Source organism: Schistocerca nitens, chromosome 2 (genome assembly GCF_023898315.1).
Source record: "Schistocerca nitens isolate TAMUIC-IGC-003100 chromosome 2, iqSchNite1.1, whole genome shotgun sequence".
In the NCBI taxonomy this organism is placed as follows: Eukaryota; Metazoa; Arthropoda; class Insecta; order Orthoptera; family Acrididae; genus Schistocerca; species Schistocerca nitens.
In genome coordinates, this window is record NC_064615.1 from 809,079,901 (window position 1) to 809,105,420 (window position 25,520).

The following is a 25,520-nucleotide window of genomic DNA, read 5'->3' on the forward strand; positions in this document are numbered from 1 at the left end:
CTGATTAATTGTTGTGGCAGTTTGTCAATAGTAAACAATTCTATCATGTCATTGAGCACTCTAATTGGAGAAAACCAGTTCCACATCATGAAGTGTCAACTAACAAGTAATTTTAATCAGACAATAGTCTCATCATTCCTTTGGATGCATTCATGTAATCTGTTCTGATCAAGAAAAACTTCAGACACAGAACATTACTGAAATGCAAGAATTTTACAGACAAGCTGCAAGAGCTTCATAAACAAGTTAAGATTTATATTTCTTGAAGTTTTCCCAGTTGTTTTGGGCTAGCAACTTACCTTGAGAATGGCTGTAAGGTTGTCAATTGAAATATCGGAAAATGAATTAAAAATATCTTGGATGCATGCCCGAAAAATGGTGTAATAAGCTATGATTTACTGGAAGTATACCATCCATATATCTTACCTTCTTAATTTCATCTTGAAGTCGCTTTTTATCTTGCTCAAGACTAGCACACACTGTTTCTGCCTTAACCAGTGCTTCTTGTACATCAGATTTTTCGAGGAGGATACGTTCTAGCTCCAAATCTATATCACCTGAAATGAATGTGAAAATCCACACATTAGATAAAATTAAATGATATTACTAAAACAAAAATATGAACAATAATTACTTATACAGAAAAATTTTGATTGTCTTTTCGGTATGCATAAGACTGCAGTTGTAATATACTACTTTTGAGTTTACAACACTACAATCAGCAAATTTCAAATCCTCCTGCTATTGATAGTACAGGGATGGAACATGCAGTAGTGACATTACCTAAGTTTCTTCAGAATGTAATTTCACTCAATTTGGGTATTCCGTTTGCAATGGTGGTTAAGAAAGAAGGTACATAAACATTCTTTATTGTTTTGACATGCAGGAAAATCAATGGAACACTGGGATCTAAAGAGTACTGCAAGTTTACTCACACCAATCTATATTTGCAGGCTACAAATTGTAACTACCCTCAGTATCATTAATTTATTTGTCCAAAGACCATTATACATGACATAGGATCTGTAAACTTAATGCAAGGAAAACATTAAATCATCTAAACAGACATATAAACAATACCAGAGAAGGAAAGCTACTACTCACCATACAGCAGAGATGCTGAGTTGCGATAGGCACAATAAAAAGATTCACACACTCATAGCTTTCGGCCATTAAGCCTTTGTCAACAGTAGACACACATACACACAAGCGCACACACACACAAGTTGCATCTGCGTGAGTGTGTGTGTGTGCGCGTATGTCTACTGCTGACAAAGGCTTAATGGCTGAAAGCTATGAGTGTGTGAATCTTTTTATTGTGCCTATCGAGACTCAGCATCTCTGCTATATGGTGAGTAGCAACTTTCCTTCTCTGGTATTGTTACATTCCACCCTGGATTTTCCATTGTCAGACATATAAACATATATAAAAGTGTTTAATGAAGGGAGGACAGCACAGATGGTCAGACATGACCTTGCTGAATCAATCATCTCGACGTTTTCCTGAAGTGATTTTTCTAAATCAAGGAAAGCCTAAATCAAGATGACCTGACAGAGAATGAGCTTCTATCCTCCTCAATCTCAAGCCCATACCTTCACTAATGTACTACCTCTGTTGGTTGTACCTATCATGAAGTTCTCTTACATTTACACATACTAGTACTTGGAACAAGCTGGCTTTGTAGCATAAAAAAATAGTTATTCACTGTTCATTTAACTTCATAACACAAAACATTATTAAGCACATTAATTGATATGCACATGACAGCATGCACTGCCTAATATGTTCCATAAAAGCTGGATTATTCGGAGCCTCAAACCTTGAGTTCTATTGGTGGCAGAAAGGAAGTGTTGTTTTGGATAGCCCTTAGGATAGGGACCATTCGTATACCCAATAGAAGGATCGTCTTAGCGTGGTGGGCCTTAAGGGAGTTATGGAAGCATCATCAGTTCATGGGCAGTTCCTTACAATAACCCCCCCCCCCCCCCCCCAAAAAAAAAAAAGGTTTTTAGCGTTTTTTGTACTAAATATTTAGGATGGCTATGCACCGTCAATGGCTGAAATTTTTATGATATATTCCTAAGATCCTGATTCTGAACAATCTTGAAAATTGTACTGATATCTTTGTCCATTTTCAAGATACAGAGGTTCAAAGTTACCTTATTTCTACATATATAATCCAGTTTGAGGTGAAATCTAAATAATAATTTTCAAAAATTTTTATTAGCTCGTGTGAAGCTATAACATTTTTGATGACAAGAATGTGTGAAGTCAGATTGCAACCTTCCCACTTCTTTTATATGAGTCAACTTACTTGGTATGCACAGCCGATCTTCTTCTATGGATAGCCGGCTATGTCAATCTCTAAAAACTTCTTCTCCGAAGAATGATGCTAATTAAAGGAGCATATAAGACACTCTCTCTCTACTCGTGAAATAAGTAGGTACTCAAAGAATACTTTTAGTTCACTCTCGGTATATTTCAACTTCCACAAAGAACAAAATTATCACATCTCACATAAATATCTGACTTCTTGTAAGTCACCCATGTCGTCTCACATAACGCACAACTGAGATACATTTACAACAGAGTTTGTTTGACAACCACAGAAATCATTAACATGTCTTGCCTCTACCAAGTCCGTGTCAAGAGTTACTTAAAAGTCTTCCTCAACTCAACAGTTCTTTTGTCACTAACAATAGTCACAATTACAAAACAGCATAGAATAACACAAAAGTTCCTTGGTTCTTTCTTGCGCTTTCACTACGACTTCCATGGATCGACCAACAAGTACTTGTTGGTGCCGTTCGACCACCATGTCTACAGTCTTCTCACAACAAATTTCAGACCTGCACGCGCGCGCGCACACACACACACACACACACACACACACACACACACACACACAGGTGATGTGCAGTAGATAGTGTTCCTTTTTCCCATTCACATCTAAAATATCGTGTGGAGATGGTGGAAGGCCGAGTGGTTCTAGAATTTATGCAGAAATTCTTGAATCACTACATATCCCCCCCCCCCCCCCCCCCCGATCGAACACGTGATATTTTATACATAATCATTATGTACATTAATATCACACATAATAACAATTCACATTTTAACAGTATACATTTCTTTTCTTTCAGTAACCGTGAATAACTTTTTGCTTACTATTTAGCTATTCTTTTCTCATTTTACTTTGATAATAAAATGTAAGCATTTCACTCAAGGTTTTAGTCAGCTCTTTTAATATATAGGAATCATGAGGGCTATATTTTTTTTCTGCCATCTTTCCAATCGTAAACTTCAGGTGTTCATGACACATGAGTAGTCTACTTTCTGTTCTCACCTTTTGCACTACCTTTCCTAAGTATGTACTCATTCATAATCTGTTGTAGTTTGGAAGAACTCTGGGCAACATGAAAGTGTTCCTTTTGACACTCATAAACTTACATAAAATGTAATAATGCTCGTTGTGCATAGAATTCATACTTTCCAGAATAATTCCTATAAAATGTGTGACTTCTGTCACAATACTGTCCCCTTCTGCTAGGATCAGTACCTATACCTTGTCTGAGGGTGGACTATATGATTGCACTTCCTCTTTCCATTCTGGTAGGTACGCCCCTTTACAAAACATTCCTATTTTTTAGGCTACAGGTCGTCCTATTTCCATGTGGGTACACCTGCCCCATATACTTAGCAAATGCCGGATACACCCCCTTATCCTTTCTGAGTAGGCCTCATAGTTCATTACCCCAGTATACGTTCCTATGTACACTATAATTAAGTGTTTTCTGGTAAAGCTACAAATCTACACTACACTTTGCATATACTTCTTCATACTTCATTTAATTCCTAGAGTCCTCCTCTACTTCTCAAATTCTATACTCTTAGTGGATACTATGTCTACCTATAATTCAAGTTTCACTATCCTAGAATTCGTCATAGTATTTATTAAACTGACATTCCTTAATGATTATCACACTTAATTCCTTTCCGGCTTATGTTCTCTTTTATTACTGACACCTCCTTCTTATGTATACTTGATGTGAAATCGTCACAGTCGCCCCCCTCCCCCCCCTGTACACATTCTTTCCCGTACAATACCTGGCGGTTCTCACATCTCGACATGTTTCTAATATGTAATTTTAATATTTGTGTTTAAATGTAATTTTGTTTGTATGCGTGTGTTCATGTAGTCTGATTCTTCGGTCTTCTTATTGAAAGATAAGATGTAGGTTATTATAAACCACAGAAACTAGGAAGGACTTCTGCGATAGAAGTATGTGAATATGGAAAGAGGGAAAAATAGATAGGTCCTCAAATGAGAAGTAAGAAAGGAAATAAATAGAAATGGTTGCTAAGGTCGAAGAAGAGAAAGAAGATAGCCCCAAAGACAGGAAACCTTTACCATCCCCCTTCCCTACCTCGCAGGTACTGGAGTGAGATGTCGGAGTAGGTCAAGTACTTGTTGGTGCTGTTTGACCGCCGTGCCTACAGTCTTCTCACAACAAACTTGAGACCTGCACACAAAGACAGGTGACGCGCAGTAGATAGGGTTCCTTTTTCCCACTCACATCTAAAATATCGTGTGGTCGAGATGGTAGAAGGCTGAGTGGTTCTAGAATTTATGCAGAAATTCTCGAATCACTACACAGCTTAGAAAACCCCAAGAGTTTTTTATACCATTTTTCGTACCAAAACGGAGCCACAGATTACAAGAAGGCTATGCAAAACGAAAAGCTGTAATTTTTATGATATCTTCCTAAGAGCCCGATCTCTGACAACTTTGAAAATTTTATTGATATCCTTATATGTTTGTGAGATACAGAAGTTCAAAGTTACCTTATATGCACATAAAATTTGGAGTGAGATGAAATCTAAATAATAAATAACAACAGCAAATTGCTCAAATTTTAGTGTTATATTCTCTAGGCATTTATCTAGAAGTGTTATACTCATGGTCTAAAAAAATCTTTACCGGTTATCAAGAAACACCCCAAAAACTTGGGTTTTGGGTACCAAAACAAAGCCGCAGACTCCGAGGCAGCTATGCACAGCAAATGAGTGTATTTATTGTGATATATTGCTAAGATCCTGATCTCAAACAAGCTTGAAAATTCTCTTTATCAGTTTCTGAGATATAGAGGTTCAAAGTTATTACATTTGTAACAACACAAGTAAAATCTGGTGTGAGGTGAAAATGTTGTTTATAAAGCGACGTAGTACATAGAAATAAGCTGAAAAGTGTCTTCGTTATCATAAGAAGGGTTCTGGGAATTCTGTGTTGTACTACTGAAGCACATGCAAAATTTTTGAACAAGTAAAATACAGTCTGGGGTGAAAAATTAATTTTGCACTATTTCAATTTCACACAAGTAAACTACCAAAATTTTACTGATACATAAAGTTCTTTTCATATTAGTGACGTGCTCTGCTGTGGCACGGAAAAGAAGGGAACCAGAGAGAAGGAGAAAGAGGAAGTGCGGTGAGAGCCAGTGATAATGAGAGACAGGGTCTATGACAATGACAAAAAGGAAAAGAGAGACAGTAGTAGTAGGACAGAGTGAAGGAGAACTTGACTGTGAGACAAGAGACAGTGAGAGTTAAGAGAGACACAAAGAGACAATGACAATGATTTGCACTGAATGAGTGAGTGAAAATGAGCAAGTGGGCGTGGATGGGTACGAGCAACTTACAGCAATGGACTAGTGGGTGAGAGTGAGTTACAGTTAGGGGAGCTTGTGGGAGTGAGAGATGAGTTGCATGTTAAAAAAGAGCAAATATGTTTGCATGCCAAAATGTTTGGAAAATTTTTTAAAGGTGCTGAAGAAAGTGGACTGGGGCAGCTAGTATCTTGGTTTTCAGTAAGACTGCTTTAAACAGGAGCATATTGACCTTTTTTGTGCTCCGATAGGAGCATTTATCCACTGGTCTTTTCATACTTTCTACTACTGATTTTAGGAGCACGATCATGTTGCCAAATCTCTATTACATCTCCATTTCTTCCCTTATGTACACCTGAAAATCTGAGTCATCATTCCCTCACAATGGATGAGATGTTGAACTCAGGAAAATGGTGAAACAACAGTACCATAAACTACAAATCACCCTTTTTTTAATATTATTAATCCCAATACTGAATTCTCTAAGAAATCTATAACTGTGTAGTAACCAATATTTATGAGATACGTTGTGACTGCCTTTTATGAGGTGGAATCCAAAATTTTCGGGACTAGTGTTGCCATCTGGAAAGTAGGAGTATTAGATCTTTGCACCGCTTGGTGGTGAGAGCTGCATACCTGACGAGTCAGTGTGCGGAGTGGCATTCAGCTGGGAGGATGTGTTGCGTGTACACAGTGATTTCCATAATACTCTGTGTTTGGTGTGTGGCGATTTTATGATGGATCCGCAAACAGAACAGCGTGTGTGCATCAAATTCTGTGCGAATCTTGGGAAAAATTCTACCGAGACCCTTGCAACAGTCTTGTGTAGTTCACGAATGAACTAGTTCGGAAGAGCACTCCCACAGGTGAACTACGCGAACTAGTTCATGGATAACCTTGCTACTTAGTTCGTTCACTCTTTTCCGAAGACCGACGGACAATAGCGAGAAGGAGCGAGAGCCCGCAGTAGGCTTTAAAAAATCACACTGTTATCAATGAACAAAGTTTCCAAATTAATGTTTTTACATAATAATATGTAAATTTTTGTAATATTTCACTTGAAAATTAGAAGACTGATTATTTAAAGAATGATAATGCAAAGCACAAAAAGTATGCTTTAGAATACGATCTCACTCAGGGGTCATAGTTATTTTTTCTATGTCTAATTGTTTGGTAACAAATTATAAGTGTTAGTGTTTCTTCTGTTAATGATAATGGTATTATTGTTTGTGCCATATAGTACTTAACCTGTACCTAAAGCAGAAATATTTTTTGTTGGTTATTTCCAAAACTTTAAAAAAGTTGATTATTTATGAAAAGATGATGTGACTTACCGAACGAAAGCGCTGGCAGGTCGATAGACACACAAACAAACACAAACACACACACAAAATTCAAGCTTTCGCAACAAACTGTTGCCTCATCAGGAAAGAGGGGAAGGAGAGGGAAAGACGAAAGGATGTGGATTTTAAGGGACAGGGTAAGGAGTCATTCCAATCCCGGGAGCGGAAAGACTTACCTTAGGAGGAAAAAAGGACAGGTATACACTCGCACACACGCACATATCCATCCACACATATACAGACACAAGCAGACATATTTAAAGACAAAGGGTTTGGGCAGAGATGTCAGTCGAGGCGGAAGTGAAGAGGCAAAGATGATGTTGAATGACAGGTGAGGTATGAGTGGCGGCAACTTGAAATTAGCGGAGATTGAGGCCTGGTGGGTAACGGGAAGAGAGGATATATTGAAGAGCAAGTTCCCATCTCCGGAGTTCGGATAGGTTGGTGTTGGTGGGAAGTATCCAGATAACCCGAACGGTGTAACACTGTGCCAAGATGTGCTGGCCGTGCACCAAGGCATGTTTAGCCACAGGGTGATCCTCATTACCAACAAACACTGTCTGCCTGTGTCCATTCATGCGAATGGACAGTTTGTTGCTGGTCATTCCCACATAGAATGCATCACAGTGTAGGCAGGTCAGTTGGTAAATCACGTAGGTGCTTTCACATGTGGCTCTGCCTTTGATCGTGTACACCTTCCGGGTTACAGGACTGGAGTAGGTGGTGGTGGGAGGGTGCATGGGACAGGTTTTACACCGGGGGCGGTTACAAGGATAGGAGCCAGAGAGTAGGGAAGGTGGTTTGGGGATTTCATAGGGATGAACTAACAGGTTACGAAGGTTAGGTGGACGGCGGAAAGACACTCTTGGTGGAGTGGGGAGGATTTCATGAAGGATGGATCTCATTTCAGGGCAGGATTTGAGGAAGTCGTATCCCTGCTGGAGAGCCACATTCAGAGTCTGGTCCAGTCCCAGAAAGTATCCTATCACAAGTGGGGCACTTTTGTGGTTCTTCTGTGGGGGATTCTGGGTTCGAGGGGATGAGGAAGTGGCTCTGGTTATTTGCTTCTGTACCAGGTCGGGAGGGTAGTTGCGAGATGCGAAAGCTGTTGTCAGGTTGTTGGTGTAATGGTTCAGGGATTCCGGACTGGAGCAGATTCGTTTGCCACGAAGACCTAGGCTGTAGGGAAGGGACCGTTTGATGTGGAATGGGTGGCAGCTGTCATAATGCAGGTACTGTTGCTTGTTGGTGGGTTTGATGTGGACGGACGTGTGAAGCTGGCCATTGGACAGGTGGAGGTCAACGTCAAGGAAAGTGGCATGGGATTTGGAGTAGGACCAGGTGAATCTGATGGAACCAAAGGAATTGAGGTTGGAGAGTAAATTCTGAAGTTCTTCTTCACTGTGAGTCCAGATCATGAAGATGTCATCAATAAATCTGTACCAAACTTTGGGTTGGCAGGCCTGGGTAACCAAGAAGGCTTCCTCTAAGCGACCCATGAATAGGTTGGCGTACGAGGGGGCCATCCTGGTACCCATGGCTGTTCCCTTTAATTGTTGGTATGTCTGGCCTTCAAAAGTGAAGAAGTTGTGGGTCAAGATGAAGCTGGCTAAGGTGATGAGGAAAGAGGTTTTAGGTAGGGTGGCAGGTGATCGGCGCGAAAGGAAGTGCTCCATCGCAGCGAGGCCCTGGACGTGCGGAATATTTGTGTATAAGGATTCAACCAAACAGCCCTCATCAAAGATTTATTGTCCTACACCCGTACTCTCTGCTGGAAATATCACTTTGCCACGAAGAAAAATGATCCTAATCCTACTCCTAATGATCCAACTCCCCAAAACACCATCCAAATTGAACCCTGCCTGGAACATTTCCGTCCTCCGTCGCAGCGGGACCCACCTCCTCTTCCTCAAAATCACCCTCTCCAAACCTTCCAGGAATTTCTGACTTCCAGCCTTGCATCTCAATCCTTCTTAAAAAAACCTTAATCCTACTTCCAACATCACCACTGCTGAAGCCCAGGCTATCCGCGATCTGAAGGCTGACCGATCCATCGTCATTCTTCCGGCGGACAAGGGTTCCACGACCGTGGTACTTGATCGTCGGGAGTATGTGGCTGAGGGACTGCGTCAGCTTTCAGACAACACCACATACAAAGTTTGCCAAGGTAACCCCATTCCCGATGTCCAGGCGGAGCTTCAAGGAATCCTCAGAACCTTAGGCCCCCTGCAAAACCTTTCACCTGACTCCATCAACCTCCTGACCCAACCGACACCCCGCACCCCTACCTTCTACCTTCTTCCTAAAATCCACAAACCCAATCATCCCGGCCGCCCCATTGTAGCTGGTTACCAAGCCCCCACAGAACGTATCTCTGCCTACGTAGATCAACACCTTCAACCCATTACATGCAGTCTCCCATCCTTCATCAAAGACACCAACCACTTTCTCGAACGCCTGGAATCCTTACCCAATCTGTTACCCCCGGAAACCATCCTTGTAACCACACTTCCTTATACACAAATATTCCGCACGTCCAGGGCCTCGCTGCGATGGAGCACTTCCTTTCACGCCGATCACCTGCCACCCTACCTAAAACCTCTTTCCTCATCACCTTAGCCAGCTTCATCTTGACCCACAACTTCTTCACTTTTGAAGGCCAGACATACCAACAATTAAAGGGAACAGCCATGGGTACCAGGATGGCCCCCTCGTACGCCAACCTATTCATGGGTCGCTTAGAGGAAGCCTTCTTGGTTACCCAGGCCTGCCAACCCAAAGTTTGGTACAGATTTATTGATGACATCTTCATGATCTGGACTCACAGTGAAGAAGAACTTCAGAATTTACTCTCCAACCTCAATTCCTTTGGTTCCATCAGATTCATCTGGTCCTACTCCAAATCCCATGCCACTTTCCTTGACGTTGACCTCCACCTGTCCAATGGCCAGCTTCACACGTCCGTCCACATCAAACCCACCAACAAGCAACAGTACCTGCATTATGACAGCTGCTACCCATTCCACATCAAACGGTCCCTTCCCTACAGCCTAGGTCTTCGTGGCAAACGAATCTGCTCCAGTCCAGAATCCCTGAACCATTACACCAACAACCTGACAACAGCTTTCGCATCTCGCAACTACCCTCCCGACCTGGTACATAAGCAAATAACCAGAGCCACTTCCTCATCCCCTCGAACCCAGAATCCCCCACAGAAGAACCACAAAAGTGCCCCACTTGTGAGAGGATACTTTCTGGGACTGGACCAGACTCTGAATGTGGCTCTCCAGCAGGGATACGACTTCCTCAAATCCTGCCCTGAAATGAGATCCATCCTTCATGAAATCCTCCCCACTCCACCAAGAGTGTCTTTCCGCCGTCCACCTAACCTTCGTAACCTGTTAGTTCATCCCTATGAAATCCCCAAACCACCTTTCCTACCCTCTGGCTCCTATCCTTGTAACCGCCCCCGGTGTAAAACCTGTCCCATGCACCCTCCCACCACCACCTACTCCAGTCCTGTAACCCGGAAGGTGTACACGATCAAAGGCAGAGCCACATGTGAAAGCACCTACGTGATTTACCAACTGACCTGCCTACACTGTGATGCATTCTATGTGGGAATGACCAGCAACAAACTGTCCATTCGCATGAATGGACACAGGCAGACAGTGTTTGTTGGTAATGAGGATCACCCTGTGGCTAAACATGCCTTGGTGCACGGCCAGCACATCTTGGCACAGTGTTACACCGTCCGGGTTATCTGGATACTTCCCACCAACACCAACCTATCCGAACTCCGGAGATGGGAACTTGCTCTTCAATATATCCTCTCTTCCCGTTACCCACCAGGCCTCAATCTCCGCTAATTTCAAGTTGCCGCCACTCATACCTCACCTGTCATTCAACATCATCTTTGCCTCTTCACTTCCGCCTCGACTGACATCTCTGCCCAAACCCTTTGTCTTTAAATATGTCTGCTTGTGTCTGTATATGTGTGGATGGATATGTGCGTGTGTGCGAGTGTATACCTGTCCTTTTTTCCCCCTAAGGTAAGTCTTTCCGCTCCCGGGATTGGAATGACTCCTTACCCTGTCCCTTAAAATCCACATCCTTTCGTCTTTCCCTCTCCTTCCCCTCTTTCCTGATGAGGCAACAGTTTGTTGCGAAAGCTTGAATTTTGTGTGTGTGTTTGTGTTTGTTTGTGTGTCTATCGACCTGCCAGCGCTTTCGTTCGGTAAGTCACATCATCTTTGTTTTTACATATATTTTTCCCACGTGGAATGTTTCCCTCACACACACACACACACACACACACACACCACACACACACACACACACACACACACACACACACACACACACACACACACACACACACATATATATATATATATATATAAACGCATTTAGCATATTCTGTAAGTAATATTCCTACAATGAACTAATAAATAAATAAATATATTTTAAAATTAAAATAATACAAGTGCACTGTATGTAAAGTAAAGTAGTTGACTACCCCATTTTACCCATTTGTGTAAATAACTGGTTTATTTGCCCTTTTGAAGTCTAATTACTTGACATAAAACTGTAATAATACAGGCATTGGCAACACTGGTCATTATTTAAAAGACTAGCATAATGAATAAAAGAGTGTGTGCAGTAGCAAAGCAAGCGAACTGTCTTTCTGGAAATCGAGATATGAGCTACCGAACTAAAAGAGCGACCTAGTTTGCGACAGAACCGCAAACTAAACTGAATGTTCCCAGTCACGAACTATTATGCGCAAGACTACCTTGTAATGATTCAACAAGTGTTTGGGGGACAGAGCAAGAGCCGTATACGTGTGTTTGAGTGGAATGCTCGGTTCAGGGCCGGCCGAACAGACATCAAAGATGATGCTCACACTGGAAGGCCCGTTCGCCGCACAACGCCAGACATTGTTGCCAAACTTCAACAACTGGTTCGTGGAGATTGATGTCGAACCATTCAAGACCTCCCGGATGAAGTGGGTATTGGTTATGGGACATGTCAACGAATGTTGACTGATGAATTGGGCATGCACCGTGTTACCACAGAATTTGTGCCAAAGATCTTGACTGCCGATCAGAAGGGACAAAGTGTTGAAGTGTGCACGGACTTCGTCAGACGACATCTGATGATCCAACCTTCTTGTCATGGGTTATCCCCAGCAACGAGAGCTGGATTTACGGTTATGGCCCCGAGACAAAGCAACAATCATACCGGTGGAAGAGCCCAGGCTCTCCAGGACCCAAAAAAGCGAAACAGGTGAAGAGCAAAGTGAAGACCATGATCATCGTTTTCTTTGATACCAAGGGAATTGAGCACAAAGATTCGTCCCACCCCACCAAACAGTGAATTTCGCGTACTACTGTGATGTTTTGCGGCAGCTCCGTGAAAACATGCGGCGATGAAGACCCGAACTTCAGCGTCAAGGGAACTAGCTGCTGCATCACGACAATGCACCCTGTCACATGACCTTGCTCACCAACACCTTTTTGGCAAAAACAACCTGGCGGTTGTACCCCACCCACCGTTCTCACCAGATTTGGCACCTTGCGACTTCGAGCTATTCCCAAAACTGAAACTCAAGTTGAAAGGCCATCAGTTCGACTCTCTAGGAGGATTCAAGAAGCATGATAAACACCCTCAAAGAACAGGACTTCCAGAAAACATTTGACCAGTAGCAGAAGCGCTGGGAACGGTGTATACGTGCGGATGGGAACTACTTTGAGCATGATGGTGACCATTAGTCCATAGGTAAGGTTTTCAACAGATGGCAACACCAGTCCTGAAAATTTGCACCTTGTAAAATAAATTTATTTGAGTTCTATCCTTTGTTTCCTTGGGCAAGTTATTATACCGCTTTAATCCCTAATAGGAAATGTTGCAGCAGAGAATCTATGTTGTTTTTGATTCACAGTCTTTCAAGTGAGCAACGATAGGGTTTAATATCTTGTTGATAATGAGGTTATTACAGATGCAAAAGAATGGACACATCATCAATACTTTTAAGTGTTCTGGGAGTTTTACTGATACAATATGGTACTCATGTTTCATGCTTATTCCTGTGAAATATATGGGGGTATTGAAGTCCATGGGTTGAAAAGCAATATAAATGCATCCTCAAAACTCAGACATCTGCTTGAGAAGAAGAGTAACAGATGCAACCTTTCTATCCACTGGCAAATTGTTAAGATCTTGGGAAGTTACCTGGCCAAACAAGCAGTAAGGCAGATGTTCATTTATACAACTCAGAACTTCTTAGTAAGCGTTCCAGTGTTTGGAAGCTTCATCAGACTGTGGGGTTAGGTGCTGGTTAAGTTTGTTAGATATATGATGCTAGTAATAGTGTATTCTGTAAAGATAGATGGCTCACAAATCTTTTTTACGATACTACACAAAACACACGGAGCATGCATGAATTCTGAACATGCTCAACTGAAATATGTGGAGTCCTTGCCACCTCCCTCCCCCAGTCAGAACAGTAAATTCACTTTCTTATTCATGTGAAATGCAGCTTTCTCAGAGAAAACAAGCCTACTGGAAAAGGGTTACCAGAAGATGTTCTTTTGGCATGATTGACTACTTTCAAGATGTGTACGAAAATACCACTCTATAAGTGCACTAATTTCGTGTTCCCAAACGTCTTCTGCTAGTCACTTGCCATTTTCTTTTATGAACAATCCTATTGCTTGGGACAGCACAGCGGTGCAACAACAGCAGTGTGCATAATACAAACAAAATAAAGTCTTTCTATACTGCAGCATTCTGCAGAGCTTTCTATCATACTTATTTCCACTATGGTAGTTGTTTAATTCTTTTTGACATGTGCTGTATAATAACACCAAAAATTCAGTAATAAAACCTAATTACCTTTTCCTTTTTCAAGCTGTGATATTAATAGATCTGTCTCTAACTTCTGCTGCTCAAGCATATCACGTGCCATTTGGGCATGATTTAACTCTTCACGGAGTGTGAGGAGCTCTTCTCGTAATCGACTACATCGCTCTTCTTCTGCACGCATATTTATTTCCCTGTAAAATTTGTTGAATATGTTAAACAAGTGACATCTTGAAAGTTTGCATGGATCACTTCAACACTATGAAGAGTTTTAAAAAAATAAATAAAATAAAATAAAAAAATAATAAAACAAAAACAAAAAACAATTAAAATTTTTTATTCATAAAACCACATGATGCGATTCATTTCAAACACTTTTAAAGATAACAGCCATTACCAATGAAACTCAGCTGCAGCAACTGTATTGTTCAAAGGTTAAGTACATTTTCATCTGTGTGGCACAATAAATGAACAAAAGTTTCATAGAGTGTGATAAGTAACCTCTGTGAACTTGGCAAGTGTATATTATGTAGACTTGAATAACTATATGGTGCATTACAGTAATGTACAAGTAGAGTCTGTATATTCCACCAAGGATGGAGGTACAGCAGTAACAGTAGTATAAAATCAATATGGTTATATGTTACGGAACTTTCTAACATCCAGCTCGGAGGAACTCCTGAAAGATATCAACTTCAGATAGACCTTCAGTCTACACTTCTCATCATTCTGTCTCAAAGTTGAAAGAAACCTGATCTTGTGACCTTGGTAGGGTAACTTTGCCACCTGATTTGATCCATTTTGTTTGTATGTGCTGGACATTCCTAAAACCCAAGACCTACAAATATCCTTCTGAAACACTGAACAATCAAGAGAAGCAATATGGAAATACGGCATAGGCATGGAAACGTCCACAAACAGTTGAAAAAAGTGTTATCAACAGCAGCTCCCACTTGGGTGACTTCATCATTGGAAGGGATGAGCAAATAAATAAAGCTTAACAGATGTGCTGTTTGTATACAAAAGAACTTTTTTCTGTTCTTTGATTCATATGATATTTATTGCTCTTAAAACTATGGGAGTTACGTTTGCAAGTGCAAATGTTATTTCTGGTGCATTTTACATTTCATTGTGATATAACAGTGTAGCTAATATTTGAAAGAAGAATGTATGCTTTAAATCCCATAATTGGTAGTTACATGGTTAATATTAAATGACATTAACAAATACAATCAATGACAGAAATAAATGTTGATCCCTTTTTGTTTTCTGTTTACTTAACATAACAATTTCACACAATTTCTGAAGTATTCTATATAACAGGGTGTATAAGGGGGGGGGGGGGGGGAAATCCCGTATTTCCCGGTTAAAAACACACTTTCTCCCGGATGAAAATACAGTTTGTCCATGTTAAGTGACAGTATACTTTTCCTTGGAACTGTAAAACATATCAATCCTTTGAGTGGTAATGGTTTTATACACCGGCGTAGAATTTCTCAGCCATTTAGAAATCGAAACTCGGGAAAAGGCCATGTACACTGCATATTTTCGTATTACGAAAGTATAAATTTGAATTCTACAAAACATGGCATGTTACTTTCTGAAGCATTGAAATCGAGATTGTGATGTGCTTTTCTAAGACATAATAGCACCTGTCACATGATCTTGCCAGCCGATACAGCAGATATTCAGAGCTTAGGACACGTGATGTAGTCAGCTAATAGCATTATCACTGTCAAGTAGTGCATACACACAAATGGGAAAAGTTAATGGTGTAAATTAATATAGATGGTGTTGCTACAAGAAAAGCAGAGCTTTCACATATAACACTGGTCTCTAAGATCAATAAGTTGCAAGAGAAGTTAAACTTTCATGTATAATGTTGATCTTTTTAGCGCATATTACACTTTACGACACATCACACAAATGTGCCAGTAAAATTTTTAATATCAACATAAATGTCTGATCTTCTGGGCTCGAATTTTTTTCTAAATGGTCGTCCTCAAATAGTTGATTTTTCAATGAGAGTCAAACGCTCTGTGATTTAAGAAATTCATGACACTTTCTCGCACTTAGTTCATCATGTGTAAAAGGAAATTTATTTTGAAAGTAACGCTTTTCAATCAGTCATTCCAAATATTTTCCCATGACCTTTTAGGAAGAGGTTTCAGCAGTTGCCACAGAGCGCCAGATAAGAGGCATTACCGCACTTGCACAGCTACGATGATGCAGGGAGCCTGTATTTTCATACGTGTAAAACATTAAAAGATCTTACATTATGTCATAAAAGAAATAAGACATCAGAGGAATTTTGTGAACCATACTAAAATGCATAATTTGGCTTAAAGTGCATATTCGTATGTCCAGATTCTTTTGTAAATTTTCTTGGAATACCAGTACTGTATTATCTCATTTTTGGTTCTTTATTATGGCATAATGCCATATGTGCTAGAAGATGAAAGCATGCTCTTTTGAAATGCAGCGAACAATTGAAACTAGCCCATGGTGTAGAATTAAACACTTCGTTTCAAATAAATTGACTGCCTCAGCAGAAAAGATTAATAAACCATATTTCTTTAGCAAACCGAGAAAAATAACTTCATTGTTCTGCAAGGCAATTAATGCTCGACTGAAATAGCCGTCTGTGGCAGATATCCCGGTTTGCTCCCAGTGAATATGGCAGCTTGCGCACTCCAGTAAAATTTTTCCGGGTAGCATCTTGCTGCTTGCTTAAACAGATAACAGCCACACTTTTGTGGCCAGAAGTGGGAGAAGGTACATGCTCGACTCAACTACGCATGTGCATGGGCCCACTTGCAGCTGCTCACACGAATCAAATGTAAACAGTTGTGATGTCCTGCTTATTGGAGGCAATTTGTTGTTATGAAGCATTGCATAGTCTTCCAAAGCCTTTGGCACATTTTGTTACTGGCAGACACTTGTATGAGCACTGTGTTTTGTTGTGTACATGTTGCATTTCCTTCGCAACTTAAGTTTTACTTTAGTTTTTTCCTCTCGTTCATGTTTTATTGCTGCAGTATTATTTTGCAGTAGCAGGATGCAGTAGTATCATTTGTTCGAGTATTATTTCTTACAAGTCAAAATTACAAAAAATTACTTGAAAACTAAAACAAAAAAACATCCTGGAATTCTAAAATATTCCCGGGTTTTTCCCGGTTGAAAAAGTTCCCGGGTTTTACCCGGATCTCCCGGTTGTCCCGGATCATATACACCCTGTATAAGCAAGTTCAAGCCTCAACCAGCACCTAGAAAACACTGAACACTAGCAATGCTAATACAATATAAAGAATGGAACTGATTAAGACACCTGACATGGACATAATCAGATAGAAGAATGGATTGTGAACTGGCTGCCATTGGCATTGATAAGCTATAAATACAAAGTAAGTACATAATATAATGCCTCAGTACTTTGTGTTGTTGTTGTGGTCTTCACTGTTGAGACTTGTTTGATGCTGCTCTCCATGCTACCCTATCCTGTGCAAGCTTCATCTCCCAGTACTTACTGCAACCTACATCCTTCTGAATATGCTTGGTGTATTCATTTATTGATCTCCCTCTACGATTTTTACCCTCCAAGCTGTCCTCCAATGCTAAATTTGTGATCCCTTGATGCCTCACAACATGTCCTACCAACCGGTCCCTTCTTCTTGTCAAGTTGTGCCACAAACTCCTCTTCTCCCCAATTCTATTCAATACCTCCTCATTAGTTATGTGATCTACCCATCTAATCTTCAGCATTCTTCTGTAGCACCACATTTCAAAAGCTTCTATTCTCTTCTTGTCCAAACTATTTATCATACATGTTTCACTTCCATACATGGCTACACTCCACACAAATACTTTCAGAAATGACTTCCTGACACTTAAATCTATACTCGATGTTAAATTTCTCTTCTTCAGAAACGCTTTCCTTGCCATTGCCAGTCTACATTTTATATCCTCTCTACTTCGACCATCATCAGTTATTTTGCTCCCCAAATAGCAAAACTCCTTTACTACTTTAAGTGTCTCATTTCCTAATCTAATTCCCTCAGCATCACCCGACTTAATTCGACTACATTCCATTATCCTCGTTTTGCTTTTGTTGATGTTCATCTTATATCCTCCTATCAAGACACTGTCCATTCTGTTCAACTGCTCTTCCAAGTCCTTTGCTGTCTCTTACAATGTCATCGGCGAACCTCAAAGTTTTTATTTCTTCTCCATGGATTTTAATACCTACTCCAAATTTTTCTTTTGTTTCCTTTACTGCTTGCTCAATATACAGATTGAATAATATCGGGGAGAGGCGTCAACCCTGTGTCACTCCCTTCCCAACCACTGCTTCCCTTTCATGCCCCTTGACTCTTTATAACTGCCATCTGGTTTCTGCACAAATTGTAAATAGCCTTTTGCTCCCTGTATTTTACCCCTGCCACCTTTAGAATTTGAAAGAGAGTATTCCAGTCAACATTGTCTCAATAATGCATTCACTATGCTGTTTGTAGTAGCTTACCCGCACTCCTATTTTTTTTTTTATTCATTATTAAACCTACTCCTGCATTACCCCTATTTGGTTTTGTATTTATAACCCTGTATTCACCTGACCAAAAGTCTTGTTCCTCCTGCCACCAAACTTCACTAATTCCCACTATATCTAACTTTAACCTATCCATTTCCCTTTTTAAATTTTCTAACCTACCTGCCTGATTTAGGGATCTGACGTTCCACGCTACGATCTGCAGAATGCCAGTTTTCTTTCTCCTGATAACGACGTCCTCTTGAGTAGTCCCCGCCGGGAGATACGTATGGGGGACTATTTTACCTCCGGAATATTTTACCCAAGAGGACGCCATCATCATTTAACCATAAAGTAAAGCTACATGCCCTCGGGAAAAATTACGACTGTAGTTTCCCCTTGCTTTCAGCCATTCAAAGTACCAGCACAGCAAGGCCGTTTTGGTTAGTGTTACAAGGCCAGATCAGTCAATCATTCAGACTGTTGCCCCTGCAACTACTGAAAAGGCTGCTGCCCCTCTTCAGGAACCACACATTTGGCTGGCCTCTCAACAGATATCCCTCCGTAGTGGTTGCACCTACGGTACGGCCAATTGTATTGCTGAGGCACGCAAGCCTCCCCACCAACGACAAGGTCCATGGTTCATGGGAGGCCTCAGCACTTTAACCTATTTTAACTGCAGCATCCAGAGAAGAAGCATTTAGCTTCCTATTATGGCAAGTGGAAACACAAAGAGAATGTAAATAATATACAAATAAAGGTAACAACTCACCAAACAGTAGAGGCACTGAGTTGTCAATAGGCACATAAACCAGACAGAAGGTGCACGACTTAGAGGACTGAAATGGGATGGTATGACAACAGAAGCAGTGGAGACTACGAAGAAGAGGGTGCAGGCACTGAATAAGTGAAGCTTGTGTCCTGAGTCAGGAGAGAGGTATGTGTGGGGCATGTGGCAGGATTACATGAACAAAGGCTGTGTTGCAAGGATAACTCCCAACTACATAGTTCTGAGGAGATGGTTGGGGGCGGGCGGGGGGGGGGGGGGGGGGGCAGGACAAGTGGCATCCGGGTGATATGGATTGTGAAACAGCCATCGAAATTGAACGTGTTGTGCTCAGCAGTGTATTCTTTCAATGGTCAGTCAACTATTCTTGGTGACAGTTTCATGGTGGCCATTCATTCAAGTGGACAACTGTTTGTGGACGAGTTTAAATAAAATGCTGTCAAGAAATTGCAGCAGAGCTGATATACAACAGGACTGCTTTTTGCAGACTGCATGTAATGGCTTTGGTGTAAGATGTGTTGAGTGGGTATATGGGACAGGTCTTGTTGCTAGGTATTCTGCAGGGATATGGCCCATGTGCTAAAGGACTGGGAGTGAAACTGGCATAAGCAAGGACCACGATATTGTGTAGACTGGGTGGGAAGCATTATGGGTACAATGTTCCTCTTTTCAGAGCACAAAGATATGTAACTGAAGACCTGGTGAAAGTATGGTTCAGTTGTTCCATTTAGGGATGATATCAGGCGATGAGCAACTTTGACTGCTACCTACCCACCTGATTGCCAGATTACAGTTCAACATTATTTAAGTAGCAAATTGTCACAGTTTATGTCCAAGTTGATTCATTTCTCCTCATTCCTTCCCAGCCTCAAAACACCTTTTCTCCCATTCACTACACATAGTGCTTCTCAGCCCAAATGCCACTTTCCTGGATGTTGGCCTCCACCTCTCTGATAGCTCCATCCATATCTTTGTCCATATCAAATCTACTGTAAATCAACAAAACTTGCATTTAGATAGCTGTCATCCCTTTCAAATCGAAAAATCACTCCCATATAATCTACCACCCATGGGTACATTTTCAGTAATGAGATTTCCCTTATCCTGTACACTCAAGATCTCACTAGGGTCATCACAGACAGTTACTAACACCAAATCCTCTACAGACAGATTTCCCACGCCATACCCTCACCCTCGCACACGCCTACTGCCCCAGAACCAGATGCAAAGGAGGACTCCCCTCACCATCCAATATGGACAGCTGAGCCATGTCTTTACAATGCAGCTATCACCATGAGCACAATGCTTGGTGGGCCTTCTACTGTTCCTCTAAAATGTGGGAGGCTGTATTATATCACTGTCTGCATTTCATCTGTATTTTCTATTACCATCTTACGTTTCTGCAACATTGTGAATGGAGAGTCCACTTCACACTGACAGCTTGCTTTCTGAATACTAAGATAATACAAAATATCAGCATGTTTTAGTTTAATGAAGTATCAAGTACTGTGACAGAAGATGCCCAATACTGACCTAATTTCTGAATCCTTTGTAATCCTGTCTAGTTCACTTTGTAAGAAGAGTTTTTCATCTTCAAGACTGTTGCACATTTTCTGTAGTCTTACATGGGATTTCTGCAGTTTATCGTAGTCACTATTCATGGTGTCCAACTGAAACAGATAAAATTATACATTGTATGTGTTACGAAATTCTCATGTAATGTTAACTGGCTATTCTTTGCAAAAATAATTTCAAAGCATAGTTTAAAATGCAAAAAATAAGCAAAATATCTCCTTTCTGCATTATTGGAAACAATAAACTAGTTTATGAAAACATGACATGTTACAATTTAAACACACTGCTATTTGTAAAAATGTAGTTTGAATTATGGTGGAGAACATTACAAAATCAGATATTGTCAAAGAATTTCATTGGATTGTTATGTAAACCATCTTGCAAGTTAAGGTAGAACTGAGAGTTATGGCGTAAATCAAATTCAGCAACACGGAAATATGTGTTGCTAGAGTAAACAGTCTGTTTGGTGCCATGTATTAAGATGGAATGCACGCACAGACCTATGACTAGTTGTTGCAGATATACATTCTTTCAGTTTTCATCTACAATACCCCAAAATAGGTAGTTGGGGCAAGTATTGTAACAGGATTGCTTCAGTGTTGGTTTGAATGGTCTAAGACAGGTTTCCTGCATGGAAACACGATCTCCAACTTAACATCTGACAATTATATGACCCTGCTCATTGTCCATTTCTGGACAGCAGAAGCATTTATAATTACGCTTAAACTACCAAATCAGATGACCTGCTAGCAACAAATAGTCCTGAACTTCTTAAATCACTTTATGTAGAGGAAGGTATCAGTGATCATTATGCAGTTAGTGATCATTATGTTGTTATAGCATCTGTGACCGTGGGTATTACAAGGAATATTAAGAAAGGTAGGAACACATTTTTGGTTAGCACAAGTGAGAGGGTACAAATTGCAGAGTATCAGAGTAGACAACTTCAAATATTTAATGCTGAGGATGAAGTTGTGGAGTACAAATAGAAAAAATTAAAAAAGCATCATTCAATATGCCTTAGACAAGTCTGTTCCAAGCTACGTCAAAAGGGATGAGAAAGACCCACCATAGTTTAATAGGCCAGTTAGAAAACTGCAATGTAAACAGAGTGAGCTTCATCACAGATTCAACAGAAATCAAAACCTAGCTGACAAACAAAATATGAGCAAAAGGAGAGCAATGAGAGAAGTATTTAACAACTCTGAATGTAAAAATAATCCGATTAAGAAACCCTAGGTTTTGGTCTTACATAAAATCAGTAGACAGTTTGAAATCATCTATTCCAATGCTCAGTGACCATGATGGCACTGAAATGAAAAACGAAAGAGAAGTCCGAAACACTGGATTTGGTATTCTGAAATTGTTTCATGGCAGTCCTTTCAATCATCTTAAGAACTCTGAAATAGAAGATACTCAGGTAATTGATAACAAAATAGAAAAACAACAACTGCTCTGTAGTGGAAAGGCATCAACACTGTATGAGATACTGATCATATTTGACACAGATTACGTGAAAGAACTTGCTCCCCTTCCAGCAGCAATTTACCGTAGGTCACTGGAGCAATGAAGAGTACCTAGTGACTCAAAAAAAGTGCAGGTCGTTCCCGTTTTTCATGAAGGGTCACAGGAAAGATTCAAGTAATTAAGGCCTACATCTCTGATGTCAGTCTGTGGTAGAATTATGGAACACTTTTCATGCTAATGTTTTATGAAGTTTTTGGAGAATGAAAATCTCCTCTATAAAAATCAATAGGGATTCCCCAAACATAGATCTTGTGAAACTCACCTTGCTCTGTTTCTGTAGGAGATCCACAGCACTGTAGATATCGGCACTCAGGTTGATGTCATGTACCTCGACATCAGGAAGGCATCTGACACAGTCCCACACTGCTGTTTACTGAACAAATATGAGCTTACTGAATATGGGACCAGATTTGAGACTTGATTCATGACTTTCTTGCAGACAGAATTCAATGTGTCACTCTTAACGGAACAGGTGTAAAGGTAATTTGGCAAGTACCCAAGGAAGTGCGATAGGACCGTTACTGTTTACCAATGTATATAAATGATCTACTACAATGTGTTGAAAGCTGTTGAAAGCTGTTCACAGATAATTTGATTGTCTATAAGAAGGTAGCAACATCAGAGGACATTAATGATTTGCAGAAGGACCTAGAAGTGCTTCATGGAGAGCTTTACTATTGAAACTTCGAGATAATATTTTCCCAGAGATGGACAACATATTCCTTCCTCCCACGTACACATCACGAAATGACCACAACAAGAAAATTCAAGAAATTAGAGTTAATAAAGAGGCTTACCAACGATCATTATTCCCGTACACCATTCCAATGAAACCGGGAAGGGGGGTTCAGATAGTGGTACCAGAAGTACCCTCTGGTACACAATCAGTTGGCTTGCAGAATAGTGATGTAGTTGTAGATATACATGAGTAGTTACTGTTGGCGACACAGTTACCAAAGGAGAATGTCAGCTACAACCACTGGGAACCATTTTGCTTGAAGCTGCAGCCCAAAGCAGATAATGTAATGAAAAATACAACTGGAGAGATGAATGGCAAAGTATCCACAAAGTGGACTCTGACACTTCTCTGACCATCACCGTGCATGATTTCAGAACTGTGTAGTAAATAAATATAATATTAGCCAATATTGCCTTGCTGTGTTACTACTGGCGACAGCTGAAAGCAAGGGGAAACTACAGCAGTTGTAATTCCTGAGGACATTCACTCTACTGTATGGTTTAATGATGACCATATCCTCCTGGGTAAAATATTCAGGAGGTAAAATAGTCCTCACTCAAGAGGCTGTTAGTATCAGAAAAAAAATCTTGCAATCTACAGGTTAGGGTGTGGAATGTTAGCTCTTTTGTTTTAGCACATAGGTAAAAGGAATCAAAAGGAGAAAGGTGTATATTGAAGTTAGATATAGCGGTAGTAACTAAAGTGCACTAGCAGGAAGAAGACGATTTCTGGTTAAATGAGTACAAGATTGTCAATATAACAGTAGACAGGAGCACTGCTGGAGTAGGTGTAATAATAAACAAGAAAATTGGAATGTCAGTGGACTACGTAAACCGCGCAGTGAAAGTATTATCATAGTCAAGATAGACATAAAGCCACAAACCATCAGAGTAGTACAATTATATATGCCCAATAGATCTGCAGATGATAAAGAGATTGAAAATAAAATGTATAAGGCAAAAGAAATCATTCAATATGTTAAAGGAGGCAAAAATTTCATTGTGATGGAGGGATTGGGGTTGGATACTAGTGAGCCATGAGCATATAACTGCCAGTTGGCGCCAGTTTGATATCGACACTTTGCGCACGTACCTTTTGATTTGGTTGGGCGGAGCCTGTGACTTACATCGAGAAGCGGCGCTGGGGGCCAATGAAAAGTGTACTTTGTGGCATGCTGAGCTGTCTCTGGAGGAAGTTGACCCCAGGAAATAGTAGCCTGTGGATGGAGTATGCCGCAGGATGGTGTTGATGTGGAGCAGGCAAGTTTGGCAAGGAATGAGGTGGCACTGCTGTATATTGTTTGTGTGGCTGGGGCTAGTGGCCCAGTGGCCAGAGGGCTTAATGCAGCAATAACTGTTGGGGAACCTGCACTCCGCTCAGTATCGAGAACTTGGTGAGAATACTGGTAGTTCAAGATACATTTGTCTGTGTAAGAGTATCCGTGATGTTTTGGGTCTCACTGTGTGCTGCTTAATTCCATTACGGGTTTAGTAGGGAAGGCATGTGCCTGGTGTATTCGATTAAGATTAAGCTGAAGTCATTTGTGTAACTATATTGGTCTTTGTTTACTTAAGAGAAGTGCTGCTGGTAAATAAGGCCAGACTGTTAACTTAGCTGGTGCTGTTAAGCTTTGCTTCTCTTGTTAAGGCTGGCAAGTGAGTACCCGTGGCATTAGGCTCCCTGTTGTAAGCACTGCATTATAGGGCTGTACTTCTAGCTGTCATGGCCACTTTAGTTGAACAGTGTGACGCCTTGGGTGGCAGGTATAATTTTTTAAATTGAAGTTTTAAATAATGGCGCACACTTTTGAGCCTTAGGGTCAGCTGTAAGGACATGTCTTGTGTGACAAATCTTGCACTGGTGGTTTGCCATTTTGTGTGTGCTGTTATCAAGTCCGTTACTGGCTAGTGTGTCGAACTTGTGAAGTGCCTCTCAATTAAGATATGTTATACTATTTGGTTAAATAAATGTTTTGCACAACATTAGTGATAACATGAGCTACCCATAACTGCCTATTATGTGTATTACAGGTTTAAGGTAGTGGTGTGGGGCAATTATTATAATTATCGGAGTTCAATCATTTCTGTTTGATGCCATACTGAGATCTGCATTGTGGTGTTATTTGTTTCTCTCAGGCTTTTTTTTTTCTTTTCTTTTTTTTCCCTCCTATATATATACCACCTGCTTGTCGGTGTGCCTGTCTTGGCAGTACTAATTATTTGGTTCAACTCAGCGTTGTTTAATCAATTCTTACAGAAGTAGAAGTATGTTCTTGAGGCAATGTTCAAAGTCATGGAAAAAGTAATGGTTAACAACTGTGAACTGCTAAAAAGTGGCTGATAATGGGTAATTCTTTAAGGTTACTAAGGAGAGTGTTTTCGTTGGAGCACTTCTTTATGTGTATTGAAATGGTACATCAATTTTTTTGGGTGTTGATGTGCAATGGCTGCCATTTCTGTTTAAGGTTGTATCTTATGTAAGCTCCCCAGAGCCACT

The 25,520-nt window shown here is 40.6% G+C and overlaps 1 protein-coding gene across 1 annotated transcript in view; it reads right to left on the reverse strand.

Moving 5' to 3' along the window:
* The window catches only part of LOC126234648 (rootletin), a 246,891-nt gene that overhangs the window by 148,332 nt on the left and 73,039 nt on the right, over nt 1–25,520 (reverse strand). Inside the window, exons 10-12 of the mRNA XM_049943380.1 lie at nt 20,717–20,853; nt 13,908–14,068; nt 427–557 (exon numbers count right to left, since the gene is read on the reverse strand). Of these exons, the coding sequence (XP_049799337.1) occupies nt 427–557; nt 13,908–14,068; nt 20,717–20,853 (429 nt within the window). The remainder of the gene's footprint in view (nt 1–426; nt 558–13,907; nt 14,069–20,716; nt 20,854–25,520) is intronic.